The sequence below is a fragment of the Carlito syrichta genome, unplaced genomic scaffold (genome assembly GCF_000164805.1).
Source record: "Carlito syrichta isolate Samal-C Ts95f unplaced genomic scaffold, Tarsius_syrichta-2.0.1 Scaffold314306, whole genome shotgun sequence".
In the NCBI taxonomy this organism is placed as follows: Eukaryota; Metazoa; Chordata; class Mammalia; order Primates; family Tarsiidae; genus Carlito; species Carlito syrichta.
In genome coordinates, this window is record NW_007258402.1 from 608,340 (window position 1) to 628,199 (window position 19,860).

Consider the following 19,860-nt stretch of genomic DNA (forward strand, 5'->3'; position numbering starts at 1 on the left):
TTTTTTTTTTTTTTTTTTTTTGAGTTGGAGTCTCGCTCTGTCACCCAGACTGGAGTGCAGTGGCCGTTCCCGGCCACCGCAGCCTTAGCCTGCTGGGCTCCGGTGATTCTTCCGCTTCAGCCTTCCGAGTAGCCGGAATTACAGGCATGCGCCACCACGCCCGGCTGATTTTTTTATTTATTGTAGAGATGAGGTCTCGCTGCCCAGGCGGGTCTCAAACCCTCGGGCTCAGGCAAGTGCTTCGGTTTTTGTTTTGTTTTGTTTTTTGAGTCGGAGTCTCACTCTGTCGCCCAGACTGGAGTGCAGTGGCCGCTCCCGGTCACCGCAGCCTCGACCTGCTGGACTCCGGCAATCCTTCCGCCTCAGCCTTCCAAGTAGCCGGAATTACAGGCATGCACTACCACGCCCAGCTGATTTTTTTTTTGATTTATTGTAGAGATGAGGTCTTGCTGCCCAGGCGGGTCTCGAACCCGCGGGCTCAGGCAATCCACTCACCTCAGCCTCCCAAAGGTGTGGGATTACAAGCTGAGCCACCGAGCCTGGCTAGTGTGCTTCGTTTTAATGAAACTTGGTTTCAGTCTGCATTACTGTTTTAATCCATGTATACACTTGGATTAAAAGTTTTTAAAGTTATGTATTTAAAAAATACATAAAGTTTTAAAAGTTATGTATTTTTTATCTATCAAAATTTAAAAAGCAAATTCTTTAATCCAGAATTGCCCAGTGCTAAAACTTAATACTACAGATATTCTCCCAAATACTTGCTAAAAATATAGAGTCACTAGACTTTTTTTTGTAACAGTAATTGGAAATATAGGTGAATGCTTAAATAAATTATAGTATATTCATACAATGGAATTCTATGCATAAATTTAAAAGAATGAGATATTTGTATGTGCTGATATAAAAAGACCATCAAGTTATATTATTGAATCAAAGAAGCAAAGGACATATATGCAATACAGATAACATTTAAAATAAGTGTATCAATAAAACACATATGTAGAGATAAGCAAAATACTTTTCTGAAGAAATCAAAAGAAACTTAAAAGTTAAGGAAAGGAATAAAGAGTGAGATTCAGTGTGGTTGATATCAATGTTCACTTTCTGTACAGTTAAAAGCTTTTACTCTTAGACATGTATTACTTTTTAAAAAATTGTTAACATGGGTTATCTGGCTAGGAAGATAATCAGACAATAATATCTAGCCAGGCTCGGTGGCTTAGCCTGTAATCCCACGCTTTGGGAGGCTGAGATGAGTGAATTGCCTGAGCCCGTGGGTTCGAGACCTGCCTGGGCAACTTGGCGAGACCTCATCTCTACAATAAATCAAAAAATCAGCCGGGCGTGGTAGCACATGCCTGTAATTCCAGCTACTCAGAAGGCTGAGGCGGAAGGATCGCCGGAGCCCAGCAGGTCAAGGCTGCGGTGGCCGGGAGCGGCCACTGCACTCCAGTCTGGGTGACAGAGTGAGACTCCAACTCAAAAAAATAAAAAAATAAAAAAAATTCTAACGGATTATTTTATTACATAAACAAATTTTAAAAACCACAATGACAACTAAAAAAAAAAATTCAGGAGTTATGCTTCTGGCAGTATGGCAGACAAGAGAGCCTGAATTACTGTCCTGATAAAAAAATAAGCGAAAAAGACAGATGGGATATAAAATACATTGCTTTGAATCTGTCATTGAGCTGGCAAAAAGTAAAAATAACAAGAACAACAACAAAACAAACCGAAACACAACCCAAGTAAAGAAATGTAGTCCCTGAAGCCAGCTTCCACCCTGGGGTTATTTATGGAACCCCAGAGATCCTGAACTTTTGAGCCCAGCATGGAACACAAAAGGCGAGACACAAAACCTGGAGTCCAACCAACCTTGGGAGTCCAGGAGAAGATCTCAAATAAGGCAGGAAATGTCTATGTAAAGGTGAACTAGAAATAAACCTGTGGTTTAGAAAAGAAAAGCAAGGAAACTTGCCTCTGTTAACCATGGTGATATGTGTGGAAGGAAAGAAAAATATCTCTCCTGAGAATCTGCAAACATAAGTTGATCAACACATGACTTTGGGACTGAATTCATGCTACCTGTATGGCCCTGAAAACCTCAAGCATAAAATTTAATTCAAAGTTGTCTTGGGTTGGTTGCATCTCCAGGCAACAGAGAGAACTAACACAAATCATCTCTAGCAAAGAGGCACCAAGGAGTTCCCATAAAGAACAGTTCAAGGAATATAAGCTCACAGTTAGTACACACACACACACACACACACACACACATACACACACACACACACACACACACACACACACACACACACACACACACACACACCAAGGAGCTAGACATCACGAGTGAGAACAGTAGAAACAACAAATGACTAAATCAGACCCACAATTACCTTAGATATAGAATTATCAGTCAGATAATACAATATAGTTATGTTTAATATATTTTTAAAATGAAGACTTGGAATACAGTAAGATTAGACTATAAAAACAACAAAGGAGACTTAAAAAGCACAGAATTTCTAGAAATGAGGAATAAAATAATTGAATTTTTAAAATTATTTATTTATTTATTCATTTTGAGCCAGAGTCTCACTCTGTAGCCTAGACTGAAGTGCAGTGGCACACTCACAGCCACAGCAGCCTTGACCTACTGGGCTCAGGCGATCCTTCTGCCTCAGTCTTCCAAGTAGCTGGAACTACAGGCATGCACCACCATGTCTGGCTAATTTTTAAAAATTTATTGTAGAGATGAGGTCTCATCAAGTTGCCCAGGCTGGTCTCGAAATAGAATGGAAATTCAAAAACTTCAAAGAATGGGTTAATCAGCAGATTAGAAAAGTAGAGACTATTAGAAACTAGAAGATAGATATAAAGAAATTACCCAGAATGCAGCCTGGGGAAACAGAGATAGGTAATGTTAAAGAATAAATAAAATATATGGAACATAGACTAAAGTGGTCTAAATACATCTAATCAAAGTTATAAAAGAAGGAAACAGGGAGAATGTGACAAGAAAGATAATATTTGGAGAGACAGTGACAGAGAATTTTGGAGACACCATCTTACAGATTTAAGAAGCCTGAAATCTCAAGCAGAATGAATAAGAAGAAATCCATACCTAGATATAGCAGATAAACTTCAAGACACTAAAGACAGAGAATACCTTAACAGCAAACAGAGAAAAGATGAATCATCTAATGAAGAATGACAAACTAATCTATAACTACTGTTGATTTCTCAACAGCTACAACGAAAGCTAGAAAATGGCCTGAGAAAAAAATGAAAACTTAAATTCTGTACTAAACAAAACCATCTTTTAAAAATGAAGTTTAAAATAACAAGCTTAAAATAAATATATTTTCAAACAAATAAGACCTAGGAGATAGACCTTCACTGAAGAAAATAAAAGACATCCTAAAGTATATATTTTAGACAAAAGGAAAATGATTTCCGATGTTAAGGTCAGAGATACAAGAAGGAAGAGTGAGAAAAGACATTGGTAAACATACAATTTCAGTGCAACTGCAATTAAACTCCCAATAGATCTAAAATGTATATGGAGGAGCAAAGGTCGAATCATAGCCAAGATTCTCCTGAAGAAAAAGAACAAAGTAGGTGGACTTTCCTTACTGGATATCAAGACTTGTAAAATTAAAATAATAAAGGCAATCAATAAAAGCAAATAGACCAGTGGACATAATAAAGATCCTATCAACTTGATTTCTGATGGGAGAGGGCACTACAGATCAGTAGGGATAAGGAAGAACTGTTTCATCAACAATGCTGAGAAACTAAAAGCAAGAGCCACAAAGGAAAATACGATTACGTCTTACTACATTAAGTTAAGAATTTCTGTTCATCAAAAGACACCTTAAAAATAAGACAAGCCAAGAACTAGGAAAAAATACTTGCAACACATACAACTGAAAAAGGATTACTATCCAGAATATTTAAAGAACTCTCACAAATCAATCAAAGGCAAACAAACCAGAAAAAATATGAGCAAAGGACACAAACAGGGATTTAATGGAAGAAGAAACACAGAGATCCATAAACATATTTAAAACATGCTAAACTTCATTAGGTAATCAGTGTCTTTAAGTTCAAATTTAACTCACAAAGTGACCTATTATATCCAACGGTTTGGTGAAACTTAAGTTGTATAATACAAAGTGTGGATGAAGATGTAAAGCCATGGGAACCCTCATCTCTACTGGTGGTAGTGTAAGTTTATGTAACCACTATGGAAAACAGTTTGGTGTCTCATAGTAAAGCTGAACATGTGCATATCCTAAATCAACCAATTCTACCCTTAAGTACACATCCTAAAGAAATGCTGACACACATATGTCAGGAATCATGTGCAAGAATGTTCATGGTAGTTTTGTTTATAACTGCACAAAACAGTCCAACAATCATTAATGGTGGTATGAATATATAAACTGAGTTATATACTAGAAATTCCATTCTATATAATGGAATACCATGCAGCAGTGAGACACAAATGAAATATAATTTCATGCATCAACATTACTGAATCTCAAAAAATGTTGAGTAAGGGAAGCAAAGACAGAATACATGAAATATGACTCTACTTATGCAAAGTTCAAACACAGGAAAACCAAGCAATATATATTGTTTAAAAATATATGCAGAAGTTAGCCTGGGTAACATGGTGAAACTTCGTCCCTACAGTTAAAAAAAAAAAAGAAATTAGCTGGGTATGGTGACATGTGCCATTGGTCCCAGCTACTTGGAAGGCCGAGGCGGAAAGACTCTACATTAACCAGCAGGTCGAGGCTGTGATGGCTGTGAGCATGCCACTGCACTCTAGCCTGGGCGACAGAGTGAGGCTCTGACTCAAAAAAAAAGAGGGAGAGAATATTACAGCTACCTTAGAATACCCAGGGTTCCCCTCTCCAATCATATATCCCTCTTCCTGCATGGTCACCTCTACCCTAGCTAATACATATCCTGAGTTTTGAATTCCTCGTTTTCTTGTAAATAAATGTGTCATGCCGGTTAATTTTTCTTGATTTATTGTAGAGATGAGGTCTTTCCAAGTTGTCTAGGCTGGTCTCAAACCCCTGGGCTCAGGCAATCCTCTCACCTCCACCTCCCAAAGTGCTGGGATTACAGTCATGAGCCACTGCGCCCAGTCCAATATTCTAACTCTTAAACTGGGGAGTGGGACATGTATGCTCATTTTGTTTTTCAAATTGTACAATACATTCAATATATCAGGTGTCTATATGGTATATTTCAAGGGAAAAAAGCAAAAATGTTTTTCTGGACATCATGAGGAAAAAACTATAGGTCAACCGGAAAATAATTCACCAATAATTTTATAATAGACTACAATTCTTTATTTCTGATCCATTATATACATTTATCAGCATAATATATCAAGGCAGGATTCAGCCAAACTTAGAAACAGAGCTTACACAGAAGGACTGGAAAATAAATATGAACACGTGAGATGCTATAAAAAGCCCTATAGGCTGGGCTTGGTGGCTCAGCCTGCAATTCCAGCACTCTGGGAGGCTGAGGTGAGTGGATTGCCTGAGCCCGCGGGTTGGAGACCCAACTGGGCAACTTGGCGAGATCTCGTCTCTACAATAAACCAAAAATTAGCCGGGCGTGGTTGCACACACCTGTAGTTCTGGCTACTTGGAAGGTTGAGGTGGAAGGATCGCTGGAGCCCAGCAGGTCGAGGCTGCGGTGGATGGGTGACAGAGTGAGATTCCAACTCAAAAAAAAAAAAAAAACCCTATAACATTATGGACCACTCCTCTGTACCTCACAAGTAAAAATACCTCAAATTACTTAACAAAGTTAAGCAGAGAAGCACTGAAGCTTCTATGCAAGCACACAACATCACATGCCAGAACTGATTAAGCAATAGAAATGTACCTCAAATGGCTGACATTGACCTCTAAACTATACTTGGAAAAAATAGGTCCGGGCACAGTAGCTCACGCCTATAATCACAGCACTTTGGAGGCTGAGGTGAGAGGACTGCTTGAGCCTAGGGGTTCGAGACCAACCTGGGCAAATTGGCAGGCCTTCATCTCTACAATAAATTAAAAAATTAGCCGGGCGTGGTGGTACACGCCTTTGGTTCCAACTGCTTGGAAGGCTGAGGTGGAAGGATCACCCGAGCTCAGCAGGTTGAGGTTGCGATGGACATGAGCGTGCCACTGCACTCCAGCCTGGGTGACAGAGTGAAACTCTGACTCCAAAGAAAAAGAAAAGTAAAGAAAAATAGGATTCATCTGCTACATGTATTTACTTTGTTTTGCTTCAGAAGAACTGACACCTGCTCCAAGTTGCTATTCATGGAATGCAATTCTTTTGCAAAGCAGTACAAATGCTTACCTGTGTTTGACCATTTTTTGATTGTGGCAAAAATGACTAAAGAATCTTGCATAGAACAAATGCATGACAGCATGTTCTTTCCCACCAATGTACAAATCCACAGGCATCCAGTAATCTGCCAACGCTGTGTTAAAAGGGCTGGAAGAAAGAGAAATGGGTATTTTTTAAAAACCTGCTTTGACACAATTGTGTAAATTAAACAGACCTATTGTAATGTGCATATGCCCTGAAATAAATTATGTCAGAGAAAAATAGTGGCTTTCTATTATTATAATAAGAGAAAAGCTTATATAATAAAAGAGAAAAAAACGGGAGACTGAGGCAGAAGGATGGCCTGGGCCTAGAAGTTGAGGCTGAGGTGAGCTGTGATCATGCCACTGTGCTTTAGCCTGGGCAACAGAGTGAGGCCTTTACTCAAAATAAATAAATACATACATACATAAACACATAAAAATAAAAGAAAAAAGGTCAGATCAGTGCTAATTTACAAAATTTAGGAAAACAGTTACAGAAGACATTACTGATATATTTTAACAAACACAACTTGTATATAAAATGAAGACAAGAGGAAACATACCAACAATAAAAGGCATCTTGGTATAATGCATATCTGAATATCTAGATTTACTTTAATTTTTATTATTATTAGACAGTTGAGATTTTAGAGTTCTTACCAATAGAGGGCAATGTGGCATTTACAATGAAGACTAACATGAAGATACTTAAGTGTTTATTTTAAATTAGATGTTCAATCTTATTTTTAAAGTTAGCCTTAAAATACAGACAGTCAGCAAGAGCCTGTGTATGGCTTACTGAATGCAAAGAAGCATCCTTAGGCTAAGCAAATTGTTATAAAATAATAACTCACTCTCACCCAATAGATACTATTTAGCCAACAGATAAGAAAAGCTTCCTCATATTCCCCAGTCCTAAGGGACTCTGGAGAGGGAAAAAAAATCACTTCCTCAGTTTTCTGGCTGGGACCCTGGGGGAGGGGGTAGCATTGGTTGGGGACAGGGTTCTCACTCCCAAGGTAAGGACCTTCCTTGAGGTCAGCCAATCAAGGAAACCTCTGCCTTTGGAGGATTTCAGGTATTTGTGAATTTTCTCCCCTGCACCTCAAGGCACTTTTCTCTCAGTATGGACTCCAGCTCTGGGGTCAGATAAGCTTGGTCACCATCACACATTTGCTGTCTTAATGTAGCTTCGTGTTGTCTCCTCTGGTCACTGTGCCAGAATTCTGGTAAAATTTTAAAAGCTTTTTTTTTTTTTTAATTTTGTGAAAAATGGTTCCCTAAAGAAATTCAACTGCCAATCCAAGCGACAGGAAAGGGAAGTAAAGTATGGTATTTAGTCGGAAAACAAGTTTGGGATAAATTAAGGAGTGAAATGTTGGAGGTAGCTATAAGTGGGATTTACGATACACCCAGGAAAGCATCCTAGTGAGACCACCAGCCAGGGCTGAAACTAACGATGGCATGTCATGAGGGAAATGAAGTACTCTGAGGTATTCACAAACCAGGGGCTGTGAAGGTCTCAGGAGGTATCTCCCACCAGACAAGGGTCCCCCCCCACTTTAATCTGGAGTCTCTCCCATCTGTAGGAAGGCTTTGCTTTAAAGCACTGTGAGAAGGTAAAGAGCCTGCCCTCACTTGCATTCTAAACCAGCTGTTCCTAAATGGAATGCTTTTACCTACAGGGTTCCTTCCAGGTGGAAGATCTGGGAAGAGGAAGTCCCTCTGTAGGCCAGACAGGGCCATACTGGTGGTTCCCAGCCCCAGGTGTCACTATGTACCCTTTCTACCTTTTGGGGTATGGTTTACCCAGGATTCCACTCATTTCTGAAATGAACTCAAATATAGAATCGCAAGACTACAGGTCAGGATTCTGGCAGGGAAGGGCAGGAGCACTGTCTTATTAGAAACAGATAATGCACAACCAATGAAGAATAACGAGTCATTTTCATATGTAGACAACAGGGTTCCAGAGTGTTTCTGCCATGGACACGAGCAATTCTGCAAGGTCCTTTTAAGCACAGTATTGTGTTTTTTCCTGGAATAGTTTCCTTTAGCTCTCATTCTTTCTTTACCTAGCTACTCACTGTTCTTCCCTTCATTTGTTTCTTCTTCTTTCTTTCTCTTTATTTTGTCAAAGAAACACATGAATACAGCTGAAAAATCAAACTGTACTGAAAGGTTTGAAATGAAAAACAGTGGTCTCTAGCGCTGACTCTTTCCTTCCCCTCAGGTCTGTCGCTTAGCCATTTGTAAATCTGTTTGCTTTTTCTCCTGGCAATTATTTAAAAATATGTTTATCATCTTTATTGATTTATCCCTTTGGGAGATTTTCTATGGGTTGTATCTGATGAAAGACAATGCTCCCCTCCCACACACACTTCCTGTTTGCTTACATCATTATTTTCAGTTAAATACATAACATCACATCTTTACAATCATATACTTGCAGGTCATCACAAAGAGGGTATTGCAATAGTATTTCCTTCCTCCTTCTGTTTTTCATTTGTCTTGTACTTAGGATTGACTTGGCTGTGAATAGTTTAACTTAATAATTTAACACACTTCTTTCAAGAAAGCCTGCTGGGGAGCACATCTGACCGACAGCTCCTCGCTGCTGCATTTGTGCATCCACCCTGGGGTTCATGCCAATCCATGCTCTCCCAGGCTGCTCGCAGGAGGCTAGAGGGAGGGGACTGGAGCAGAGCCATTTCTGCCTGACTTGGGACTCTGGAAAGGACAAGTTTTGCTTGGGGCTTCCCACTAGCTGGGCTGAGGCTGCCTCAGAGCTGTGCTGTGGTCAGAGCCCCTTCCATGTGATCCTCCCTCCCTCTCCTTCCCCTTTCACACCGTGACACCTGCATCACGGTCTAAGGGCTCACTGCCTATTCCTGCTCCTCTTCCCTTTCTCCTGTTTAGGTGTTTCCCCCAAGAAATCTCTTGCTCATCTAATTCCATCTTGGTCTTTGCTTCTTGGAGAACCCAAACTGACACATGCTCAAATATTTCAGCAGGGGCTTTACCTGTGAGGATTGTGAGGGTCAGTGTACCTGAAGTAGTACCAAGCAGAATCAACGAAGGTATCCATTGTGTCTGTCTCTCTCTTGGCTGCTCCCTTGCACCTAAGAAATCAATGAAATTCATCAATTGGTTTCTTTAAAAAAATGTTTTTGTTTGTTTGTTTTGAATTGGGGTCTTACTCTCTTGCCCAGGCTGGAGTGCAGTGGCATGAACATGGCTCACTGCAGCCTCAATCTCCTGGGTTCAGGCAATCCTTCTACCATAGCCTCCTGTGCAGCTGGAGTAGCTGGGGCTAGTTGTATGCCATCACGCCCAGCTAATATTTTTGATTTTTTTTATAGAGATGAGGTCTTACTATGTTGCCTAGGCTGGTCTCAAACTCCTCGACTCCAGCAATCCTGCCTCAGCATCCCAAAGCATTATATTACAGGCACGAGCCACCACACCCGGCTGGGTTTTTTTTTAAAATTTTAAATGCACTAACTTTTGAGAGAGCTATGATGAGTATGAATTTAAAATGTCCTAAGAATAATGACACATCACGAAAAGACAATTCAGAGAAAGCTCTCTTTTTGTATTGTACAGAACATGATGTTTTAAAGAAATCTACAAAATAAAATTTCAGTTTTCAACAATTAAAAGCCTTATTCTCCACTGCTCTGAATTTAACCTGGTAGAAAAATCTAACCACTCAAAAGGACAAAAATTAAGAGTCTCTTTTGTGCACTAAAGCGTCTCTTTTGTTCGAGGCATGTCAAGGCTGCCTTTAGCCAATGCCTACTTTATGATGCTTATGAAGAGAACTGAAAGCCAAATGTAGGGAGGTGTGTTGAAAATACACTTGGGTTTTTTTCTACTTCTGCTCTAAGGTGAGGGTTGCAGAAATCTGCTGGGATGACCTGAGGAAGATAAATCATCTTGGAAGCCCCAGAGGCTGTGGGTGCTAGAGCCAGCTCATATCAGTTATGAGAATCAATTGTTAGCATCTCTTCCCAACTCTGTGCCAAGTGACATCAAGCTGGTAGCTTGGAATTAATCCTGGTGGGAGTATGCACATCACAGAAATTGGCTAAAGCTACAAATCAGGACCCTCTTCCAGAGAGCTGGTTATTACATGTTTACTACCACACCATTGCCTAAAGAGAGGGTCCTTATGGAAGGGTAAAGAGAGCCCTAGTGTTCAAGACAGAATAAAGTGAGATACTTGGTGTGTGAAGGGATAAAAAGAAAAAGCAATCCCTTCCTAGGGATGGAGACACCCAGGGAAGAACATGGTCTTACAAGGGTTCAACAGCTACATAAATTCTTTTTTTTTTTTTTTTGAGTCAGAGTCTCACTCTGGCTACTGCAGCCTCGACTTGCTGGGTTCAGGCGATCCTTCCACCTTAGCCTTCCAAGTAGCTGAAACTACAGGCATGCAGCACCATGCCTGGCTAATTTTTTGATTTATTGTAGAGACAAGGTCTTGTCATAATTGCCCGGGCTGGTCTCGAAACCGTAGACTCAGGCAATCCTCTTGCCTCCACCTCCCAAAGTACTGGGATTACAGGCATGAGCCACCACGCCTGGCTGTACATGAATTCCTAAAAACATTCCTAGGATGGGGGCCTGAAAGAACCAGGTGCCAAAAGCCACACCACCTAGGAACTCCAGGGAGGGTGCCCTAGGTCAGGTCTAGCACAGAGGTGGGTTTAGCCTCCATAAAGACTCTTCTAGGCCTGGATAAGCAGTGAGCCAGCATCTTCTGTCTAGTGGGTAGAGCCCGCTGCCAACAGGGCCACTGTGTGGCAGTGTGAAGTGACAGCAGGGGCATGCAGCTCCCATTCCTGGCTCTCCCTCTCGAGGCATGGATGTGAGGCCAATTGCCTCTCCAAATACCTCACTTTGGGCAGTGTAAGTTCTGGAGGTTCTTGGAGAATTTGGAGAGGAGGGATAGAGTCCCAGGAGGAACTGATGAGTCTTCTGCTAATTTAGCATGCAAGGGCTTGAGTCTATTTTTAATTTAAAAAGAAAAGAAAAGCCGGGCTCGGTGGCTTAGCCTGTAACCCCGCGCCTTGGGAGGCTGAGGTGGAAGGATCGCCGGAGCCCACGGGTTCGAGACCCACCTGGGCAACTTGGCGAGACCTCATCTCTACAATAAATCAAAAAATTAGCTGGGCGTGGTAGCATGCGCCTGTAGTTCCAGCTACTTGGAAGGCTGAGGTGGAAGGATCGCCGGAGCCCAGCAGGTCGAGGCTGCGGTGGCCGGCAGCGGACAGAGTGAGAGTCCAACTCAAAAAAAAAAGAAAAGAAGGACTGCATTTATATCTTCCATTTGTGAAGTGGTTCATATTGGCTTTACAAATATCATTCAAGAAAACAGCTAATCTGCCACCCACACCCCCTGACCCCATGCCAGCTGATTAAATGCAAGTGGCTGAGTAGAGAGCATGCAAGTCCCAGATCTGACAGGTCTCTGGGACCCCAGGGGTCCCCTGCACTTTAATCAGGGCGCCCCCTACTGAAAACAGCGGTGGTCCCTAAGGGTAGGAATTTGTCAGAGACAACCCTCAGGAAATCCTGTTTCCTACCACCCAGGGCTGCTATAAGAAGCTGATCTCAACAGTGCATCTCTAAATTAAAGCCAGGTCTTTTTATTTGGAGTGCAATCAACCAGAACATGGGTACTATTTTGGGAAATAATTAGAAGATAAAGGTTACTTTTTCTCCCTCACCTAACTTGTGCAAGTGAGGGAAAAAATGTAGGGCTCAATTTAAAAATGGAATAACATCTGGCTAACACTAGTTATGCTGATTTCCATTTTATTAATTTTTTTATTTTGTAGAGACGGGTCTCGCTATGTTGCCCAGGCTGGCCTCGAACAATTCTTCCACATTGGCCTCGGAGAGTACTGGGGTTACAGGTATGAGCCATTGCTCCCGGCCTGATTTCCTTTTTAATGGTTCTGTTGAAGACAACTAACATGTTTTGTTGCTGATATTAAAAACTAGATGATAAGGAAAAGGTCACATGGTAAGCAGGAGGGATAGAAAGGATAGATGATGGCAATGACGTTATCAGTATTAGCTTCAGTAGTAATAATACTAGCAACAGGTAGCCGGCAATGAGTCAGATACTTCATGGGTTATTACCTAATTTAATCCCCAATAAACCTGCAAATTATAAGACAGATACTACTCATATTCCCATTTTGTAGATGAAGAACTAGGTCCTGGTGCCTGTAGATGATACCACTGTGCTGTCTTGCATGGCCACACTTGGTAGCTTTCAGCCTTGTCTTGGTAGCTCTCAGCCTTGGATGCTCATTAGGATCATACAGGGAGCCCCGACTAATGCCAAGACCTGAGCACTTGCCTCCAGGAATTCTGAAGCTAGGGTAGGAAGCCTTATCCTCACCAACAAGGCTACATCTGCTACGTTATCTGTAGCCACCAATGTCTCTGGTAGGGAAGCCCTTTGTCACTGTTTATTAACACTGAATGTGTGCTATTTTCTTCCTGGAGCCCACATTTCTTACTCCAAAATGGCCCAGAGTTTCCTACGAGCCTGTCTACAAGCTCCATCTTGAATTTCAAAACCACACGGGTGAGGACCTGGGAGAATGGATGGCAAGTACCTGGTAGGATGTTTCCGTTTATTGAATACCTGCTAGGTGTCACCATGCAGGATAGTGTGTGCTAATCCTAGTCTTTGGAATAGCTTCAGGGGGGTTATTTTAGTTCCTGATGAGGGAACTGAAGATCAGAGAAGGTAAGTGACTTTCCCAAGGCTGGACATCTAGTTATGAGATACCAGGCTTGAATGCATTACTGTCTGACTTCCCAGCTGAGACTTTCAATTACATGATGTGGCTACCAAATTGCCAACCCAGTAATTTAGCTCTATACTGGCAGAGGACTAAATTATTTCAAAACATCCTCATAATTATCTATAAGGCAGAGAAAAATGGCTTCTCCACACAGAAGGAAGAAAGAAAACACTAAAAGCTTGGTAGCTGCTATTTGTTTAATCAGCTGATACAGCATCATAAAAATCACACTGGAGACATGCCAGTGAATTGAAAAAAAAAAAATTTCACTTCTAAAATAGGAGAAAGGAAATATGCTGTGTTTCAGTATATTAAGAACGAAGCCCCTGAGCACACTCACTGTCTTAGCTATTACTCTGCTACTTGTGATAAAATCTCCACTGTTATCACAGTCACTATATTGGAGCACGGCAAGGCAGAGAAGAGAAAACCTTTTCTCTCATCTCCACGAAGTTCTTTGGAATATAAAATGGGAGAACATAGTCTTTCACAAAGCCGAGAGGAAAATTTAGAGCTTTTCCATCAGTTGGAGCAGATGTTTCTAGGATAGAGCTGAACGGACACTGCTGCTTCCAACAGTTTAGAGGAGAGGGGAGGGCACCCATCTCAGAGGCTGGCCACGAATTCCAGACACTCCTCTGAAAGGTTTCCAAAGACCTGTGGTATTCTTTCCAGCTTGGTGGAAGTCACAGAAAAAGGAAGCAGAGTAATACCAGGAGGGAGGAGAGTGTCTAAAACCCTAGCAGGGTGCTGAGGCCATAGGCACAGTCATACTTATGGGGACATGTCTCCTTACCTCGGGCAGGAGCAGTTCACCCACTCTGAAGCTGTGGCCAGTGGGGAGCCTCCCTTGCCGGTGAAAGACGTGATGTTAGGCAAGGTCACGGGCAAGTCCTCCAGGGGCACAGGCATAGGGCCACAGGTGGGGCAGTGGACAATCGGGATTGGCGTGCCCCAGTACCGCTGCCGTGAGATCAGCCAATCTTTCAGTTTATCACTTGTCACGTCTCCACCCACTCTCTTCTCCCGGGCTTTGTGCGTCAGGGCTAGAAAAGCATCCTGCCGGGTCATACCTGTGAACTGAGAGAGAAAGAAGAGACAGCACGTTCTTCCCTGCAGAAGTTACCACCACTGCGTTACCACCAGTGCTGTCATGTTTATGTGTGGCTCTCCCAAGGGACCTGTTCTATGCAGAGTCATATTATGATTTTCATGAGCCCTAGGTGCTTTTGCCTTTGTAGCCTTCTTCCTCAAGAAAAACATTAAAAATTATATTTACAACTGTGCTGACATGAAGATAAATATAATTTTTGACCCTAAAAGTTCATGTTTTGCTTCTGATTGTAAAAGAAATTAAAACACTGCCAGGAGCTCTTGGCACTCGGTCTACTGTGTCTAACAGGTAAGCTGGCCCTGGTTCTGTGGCCCTCCTTATCACCAGATCCCTGTGATACCGATAAAGATAATCAAATGTCAGCTTTTAGCTGTCAGTAAAGAACTGCATGATATGGATTTTTAATGACTACTCCCCTGTTGGAAGGAAAAATATCCAGAAAAGAAAAATTCAATATTATCCTAAAGCAGAAAGAATTCAGGCAAGCAGATGAATAAATTGGGGTCTCCACTTGAAGAACCAGACCACTCTTTACATATTTAAATGCTCCCATTTTATAGACAGCAGGGAAGAACAAAAGAGAAATTCTCTTTCCACCTGATGCTTTTCAGGTAACTAAATTAGTTACATGAATCAAGCCAATATGGCTAGAGAGAGATAACCCTGGCCAGATAAACAGGACTCCCAACTTCTCTGTTCATGGCTATAAATGAGTTAAACTTTAAGTGGAAATAAAATTACTAATGTGGAGAGTACATATCTCCTACAGGAAGAGGAGCCAGTTTCAGTCTCCTTTTCCAAGGAACCAAAGATTCCTTGGACGAGATAACAACTTTTCCCTTCACTGGTTTCCCATACCTAACAGCCTTCAGTTTCATCTTTACCACACTATTCTAGGATTGGATTTGATTTAGAATTGATAAACCTTCAGATATTGAAGACAATTACAATAAGTTCCCTACATATGGACCTTCAAGTTGCCAACTTTTTTTTTTAGATTAGAAAATACAGTTTATTTAAAAACTAAATTAGAAGGAGAGAGAGAAAGAGGAGATTCACCTCCACAAGGCAGGGAAGGGGGCCAATGCCAGGAAACATGGCCTGGTCATAGCTTAGACAGCACATGGCCACACCATAGCTTAGCAAGGCAACAGTCATGTTGCCAACTTTCAAAAGATGTGAGCGTGCATTCATAAGGTTAATCACGTAAGTTAGTTCACGTGTCAGGCATATGATGTTATGTGCGTGCATCCTCTACAAGTGGTTGTGCTTTGTGAACTTTACTGTATAGTCCATTACTGTATTCCCCCAGTTAGTAACTCTTCTTGTCTGTTCACTTGATGTCATCTCCTGTATGTCAGCTGTTGTACTGTACTGTACTTTTTCTTTTTTGAGTTGGAGTCTCACTCTTGTCACCCAGGCTGGAGGAGTATAGTGGCATGCTCATGGCCACCGCAGCCTCGACCTGCTGGGCTCAGGCTTCTGCTTCAGTCTTCCAAGTAGCTGGAACTATAGATGCATGCCACCACACCCAGCTAATTTTTAAATTTATTTTAGAGATGCGGTCTCGCCAAGTTGGCCACACTGGTCTCGAACCCCTGGACTCAGGCAATCCTCTTGCCTCCACCTCCCAAAGTGCTGAGATTGTAAGCGTGAGCCACCGTGCGCAGCGTATTTCACTTTCCAAGGTACTGTACTGTAAGATTAAGAATATTTATTTTTTGTGTTTTTTATGTATTATTTATTGAAAAGTATTATAAACTTATTACAATATAGTACTATATAGCCGATTGTGTTAGTTGGGTACCTAGGCAACCTTGTTGGACTTAGAAACAAAATAGACTTACGAATGCACTCTCTGAAAAGAACCTGTTCATATGTAGGGGATTTATTGCATTTTGTTTTCATAGATGAATAGGTTTGTCAACTCTAAATCAAATCCAATTCTAAAATAGTATGGTAAAGATATGAAGCTAGAGGCTGTTAGGTATGGGAAACCAGTGAAGGGGAAGGTTGTGATCTGCAACAGAAGGAAAATGTCTCATCAAACTCCTACCAAGGTCATCATTTTAGAAGTTCTTAGTTTTGTGCCATGAAGTACCAACCTCAGCAGAGCTGCTCAGTCTCTCTGTGCCATCTGGCAAACTTTCAAGGACTTCAGAGTAGGGCAGGCCCAAGGTTTGGGCTAAGATGGTGTCCTCTAAGCTGGTGCTGGGAATTCCTATTCAGAGGGGAAGAAACACAAAATGTCTCCTTTGGAAGTGCCCAAATCACAAAAGAATCAACAGTGCTGACATTCAGCTTTCACTTCTTAAAGGAGATTATCGCTTTTAGTTACAGAAGTTATGAAACCAAATCACATTAATTGGGAAAATAAAACAGCCTTGGAGAAACCTACCACCCTAACACAACCAGCTGACCATACTGGTATTATTTCCCATAAGTTCTTTTCCTCTTCTTAGTTTCTTTCTTTCTTTTTTTTTTTTACTAGTTGTAATCCTAAGACACACAGATTTGAGTGCTTTTTGCCACTGAAACAGTAAATCACAAGCATTTGGGGAAGCTTCTTTGAATTCCCTCAGTGACAGGGGATAGTAGTTTCTCTCGATAAGCAGGACTGACCTTTCCAGCATCTCCTAGCACCCAAGCAAAATCCACTTAGTCAGGAAGTTGAAATCTGGCTATTGTGTTTTGTCCCCAAAGGCAATAGTACATTTTGAGTAGACATTTATTCTTCAAGCCCACATATGTCCTTGAGGAGAAGTCGAACATTAATAAACCACTACCCAGAAGGGCCAAGGCCTGCTGTTTTGGCTTCAGCTATTCATAAAAACTGGGGTTTTCAGCTGTTGGTTCTGCAAGGGCAGGGTTTCTCAACTTTGGTACTGCTGACATCATAGACTTTGTTATGGGGATTGTCCTATACATTATAGGATGTTGAACAGCATCCCTGGCCCCTGCCAGAAGTACTCCTTGAGTTACTACAAATAAAAATGTCTCCAAAATTGCCAAATGTTCCCTGGTGGCACAGTCCCCCTGGTTGAGAACCACTGCTACAGGGTCATCTGTCAAACATTCATGTGGTAACGAAGAGACATAAAACTAAGGAGAGTGCATAAAATGCTGAAGTCAGACCTTGGAACCACTTCTCTGGAATCCTGCCGTAAAAGGGTGACTGAATGGTTGGGAGACATGTTCTAAAGCTCTTTGGTATAATGAAAGCTCTGTAACATGATGGAATATTCTGCAGTGTTCTAGCTGAGATTACTGACAAAAAGCATCTAATGTAGTGAATAAATGTTGAGCGGACTTGAAGGATGAGGACAAATGATAAGCAATAAACAGTACCAAAAAGTGTTCATGGTCAAGAAGGGAAAACAGACATTTATTATTTTGCCAAAATAGGGCTTGGAATAACTAGAAGTAATGTTCAAAAGGAGACATCATAACCACAAAATGTATTTGGCCATTTGAAGAATGTCCCAGGCCATTGAGTTGAGTTGGTTATGTGAAGTTCTACTGAATGAGAATTTTTTTTTTGAGTCAGTCTCACTCTGTCATCCAGGCTGGAGTGCAATGGCATGCCCACGGCCACCCCAGCATCGACCTGCTGGGCTCAGGCGATCCTTCCGCCTCAGCCTTCCAAGTAGCTGGAACTACGGGTGCACGCTACTATGCTCGACTTATTTTTTTTTGATATATTGTAGAGACGAGGCCTCACCAAGTTGCCCAGGCAGGTCTTGAACCTGTGGGCTCAGTTAATCCTTTCGCCTTGGCCTCCCAAAGTGCTGGGATTATAGGTTTGAGTCACCACACCCCTCCTGAATGTGAACTGTTTTTAACAGTGCAGGTGAAATAGCAAAAATACCACTTTATTTCTTGTGTATTTCTGCTTCTGTTCTTCTCTTGGAGGGCAAAAAGCAACAATTTAGAAAAGTATGCCATTGTGGGAAATTAAGACCACAGTAGAAATAATTTTCCATGCATATCTAAGAAATTTGATTTTTCCTTTAAAACTTTCAAGATTGTATCAGTGATTTGACTCAAAATTCCAAACAAGCAAGCAAAAAAGCCACATCAATAAGAGCTTCCTTTACTGTTTATTCTGGATAGTTATAGTAATATATTTTACTAATTATAGAATGCATAATGGTATCAGAAAGAATCATTTCTTTAAACAATACACTTTCTAGGTTTAAATGGTCAGAAGAGAATGACATCTGCTTGTGAGCAGATGACTTATCTTGTGGTGAGCATTCTAAATTATCCTCATGTAACAGGAAGTCTGAGAATGTACAAAGAGAAGGGAACCTCGGGTTGGTTGTGGTGGCTCATGCCTGTCATCCCAGCACTTTGGGGAGGACAAGGTAGGAGGATTGCTTGAGCCTAGGAGTTCAAGACCAGCCAGGGCAACATAGTGAGACCTCATCTCTACAAAAAAATTAGCTGGAAATGGTGGTGTGCACCTGTAGTCCCAACTACTTAGGAGGCTGAGACAGAAGAATCTCTTGAGTCTGAGCAGTCAAGACTGTGTGAGCTGTGATTGTGCCACTGCACTCTAGCCTTGGTGACAATGAGGCACCGACTCAAAAAAAAGAAAAGAAAGAAAGAGAAGGGACTCTAAGACAGCTCTGTCCACAATCCTCACATGTCTAACTCAGTGGCCTGGGACATTCTTTCAATGGCCAAATACATTTTGTGGTTACAATGTTGCCTTTTAAATATTACTCCCAGCTATTCCAAACCTGATTCTGGAATGTAGTAAATGACCATCTTCCTTTCTTGACCACAAACACTTTTTGGTACTATTTACTGCCTGCCATTTCTCCTCAGCCGTATCAGTTACCTGCTATCATGTTTCTTCAAACAACTTATCAAAAACTGATCTGAGCGTTATGAGGAAACAAAAATGTGAACTTAAGAGATGTTACATTTTCTGTGTGCTAGAAAAAAGTGTGAAAATAACTTCTTCTGCAAGGTTTTGGTACCTTGGAGACTGGCTGGAATTTCCAGTAGGAATGCTGGTGTTGAGAGCTGCACAGGTTTAACCTAGAGGAGGGAGACTATGGATGGAGCTGTCTCAGGGTCAGGTCTAACCTAGAGGAGGGGACCATGGAGTTGTCTTAGGTTCCATTCTCTTGTTCATTCTCAGACTTCCTGTTATATGACGATAGTTTAGAATGCTCACGAATGAGTAAGGCTGCCAAGGACATCCAATTTACAGTTCTAAATATGCCTTTAATTTTACTGCTGTTTCACAATCCTTTTCTTGAATAGCTTGAGTTCACCTCCTCCACAAAGCCTTCACCAAAAACCCAGCCCACATCGATCATTTGTGCTTTGAACCCCCATCTTAGCAGTTGTTTCTATGTGTTTTTTTCTTTTTGAGTTGGAGTCTCACTCTGTCACCCAGACTGGAGTGCAGTGGCCGCTCCCGGCCACCGCAGCCTCGACCTGCTGGGCTCCGGCGATCCTTCCGCCTCAGCCTTCTGAGTAGCCGGAATTACAGGCA

At 41.6% G+C, this 19,860-nt stretch overlaps 1 protein-coding gene across 1 annotated transcript in view; it reads right to left on the minus strand.

The window, feature by feature from the left end:
- The window catches only part of LARS2 (leucyl-tRNA synthetase 2, mitochondrial), a 174,505-nt gene that overhangs the window by 48,800 nt on the left and 105,845 nt on the right, over positions 1-19,860 (minus strand). The window contains exons 11-14 of the mRNA XM_021719211.1: positions 16,454-16,569; positions 14,031-14,314; positions 9,428-9,526; positions 6,391-6,528 (exon numbers count right to left, since the gene is read on the minus strand). Of these exons, the coding sequence (XP_021574886.1) occupies positions 6,391-6,528; positions 9,428-9,526; positions 14,031-14,314; positions 16,454-16,569 (637 nt within the window). The remainder of the gene's footprint in view (positions 1-6,390; positions 6,529-9,427; positions 9,527-14,030; positions 14,315-16,453; positions 16,570-19,860) is intronic.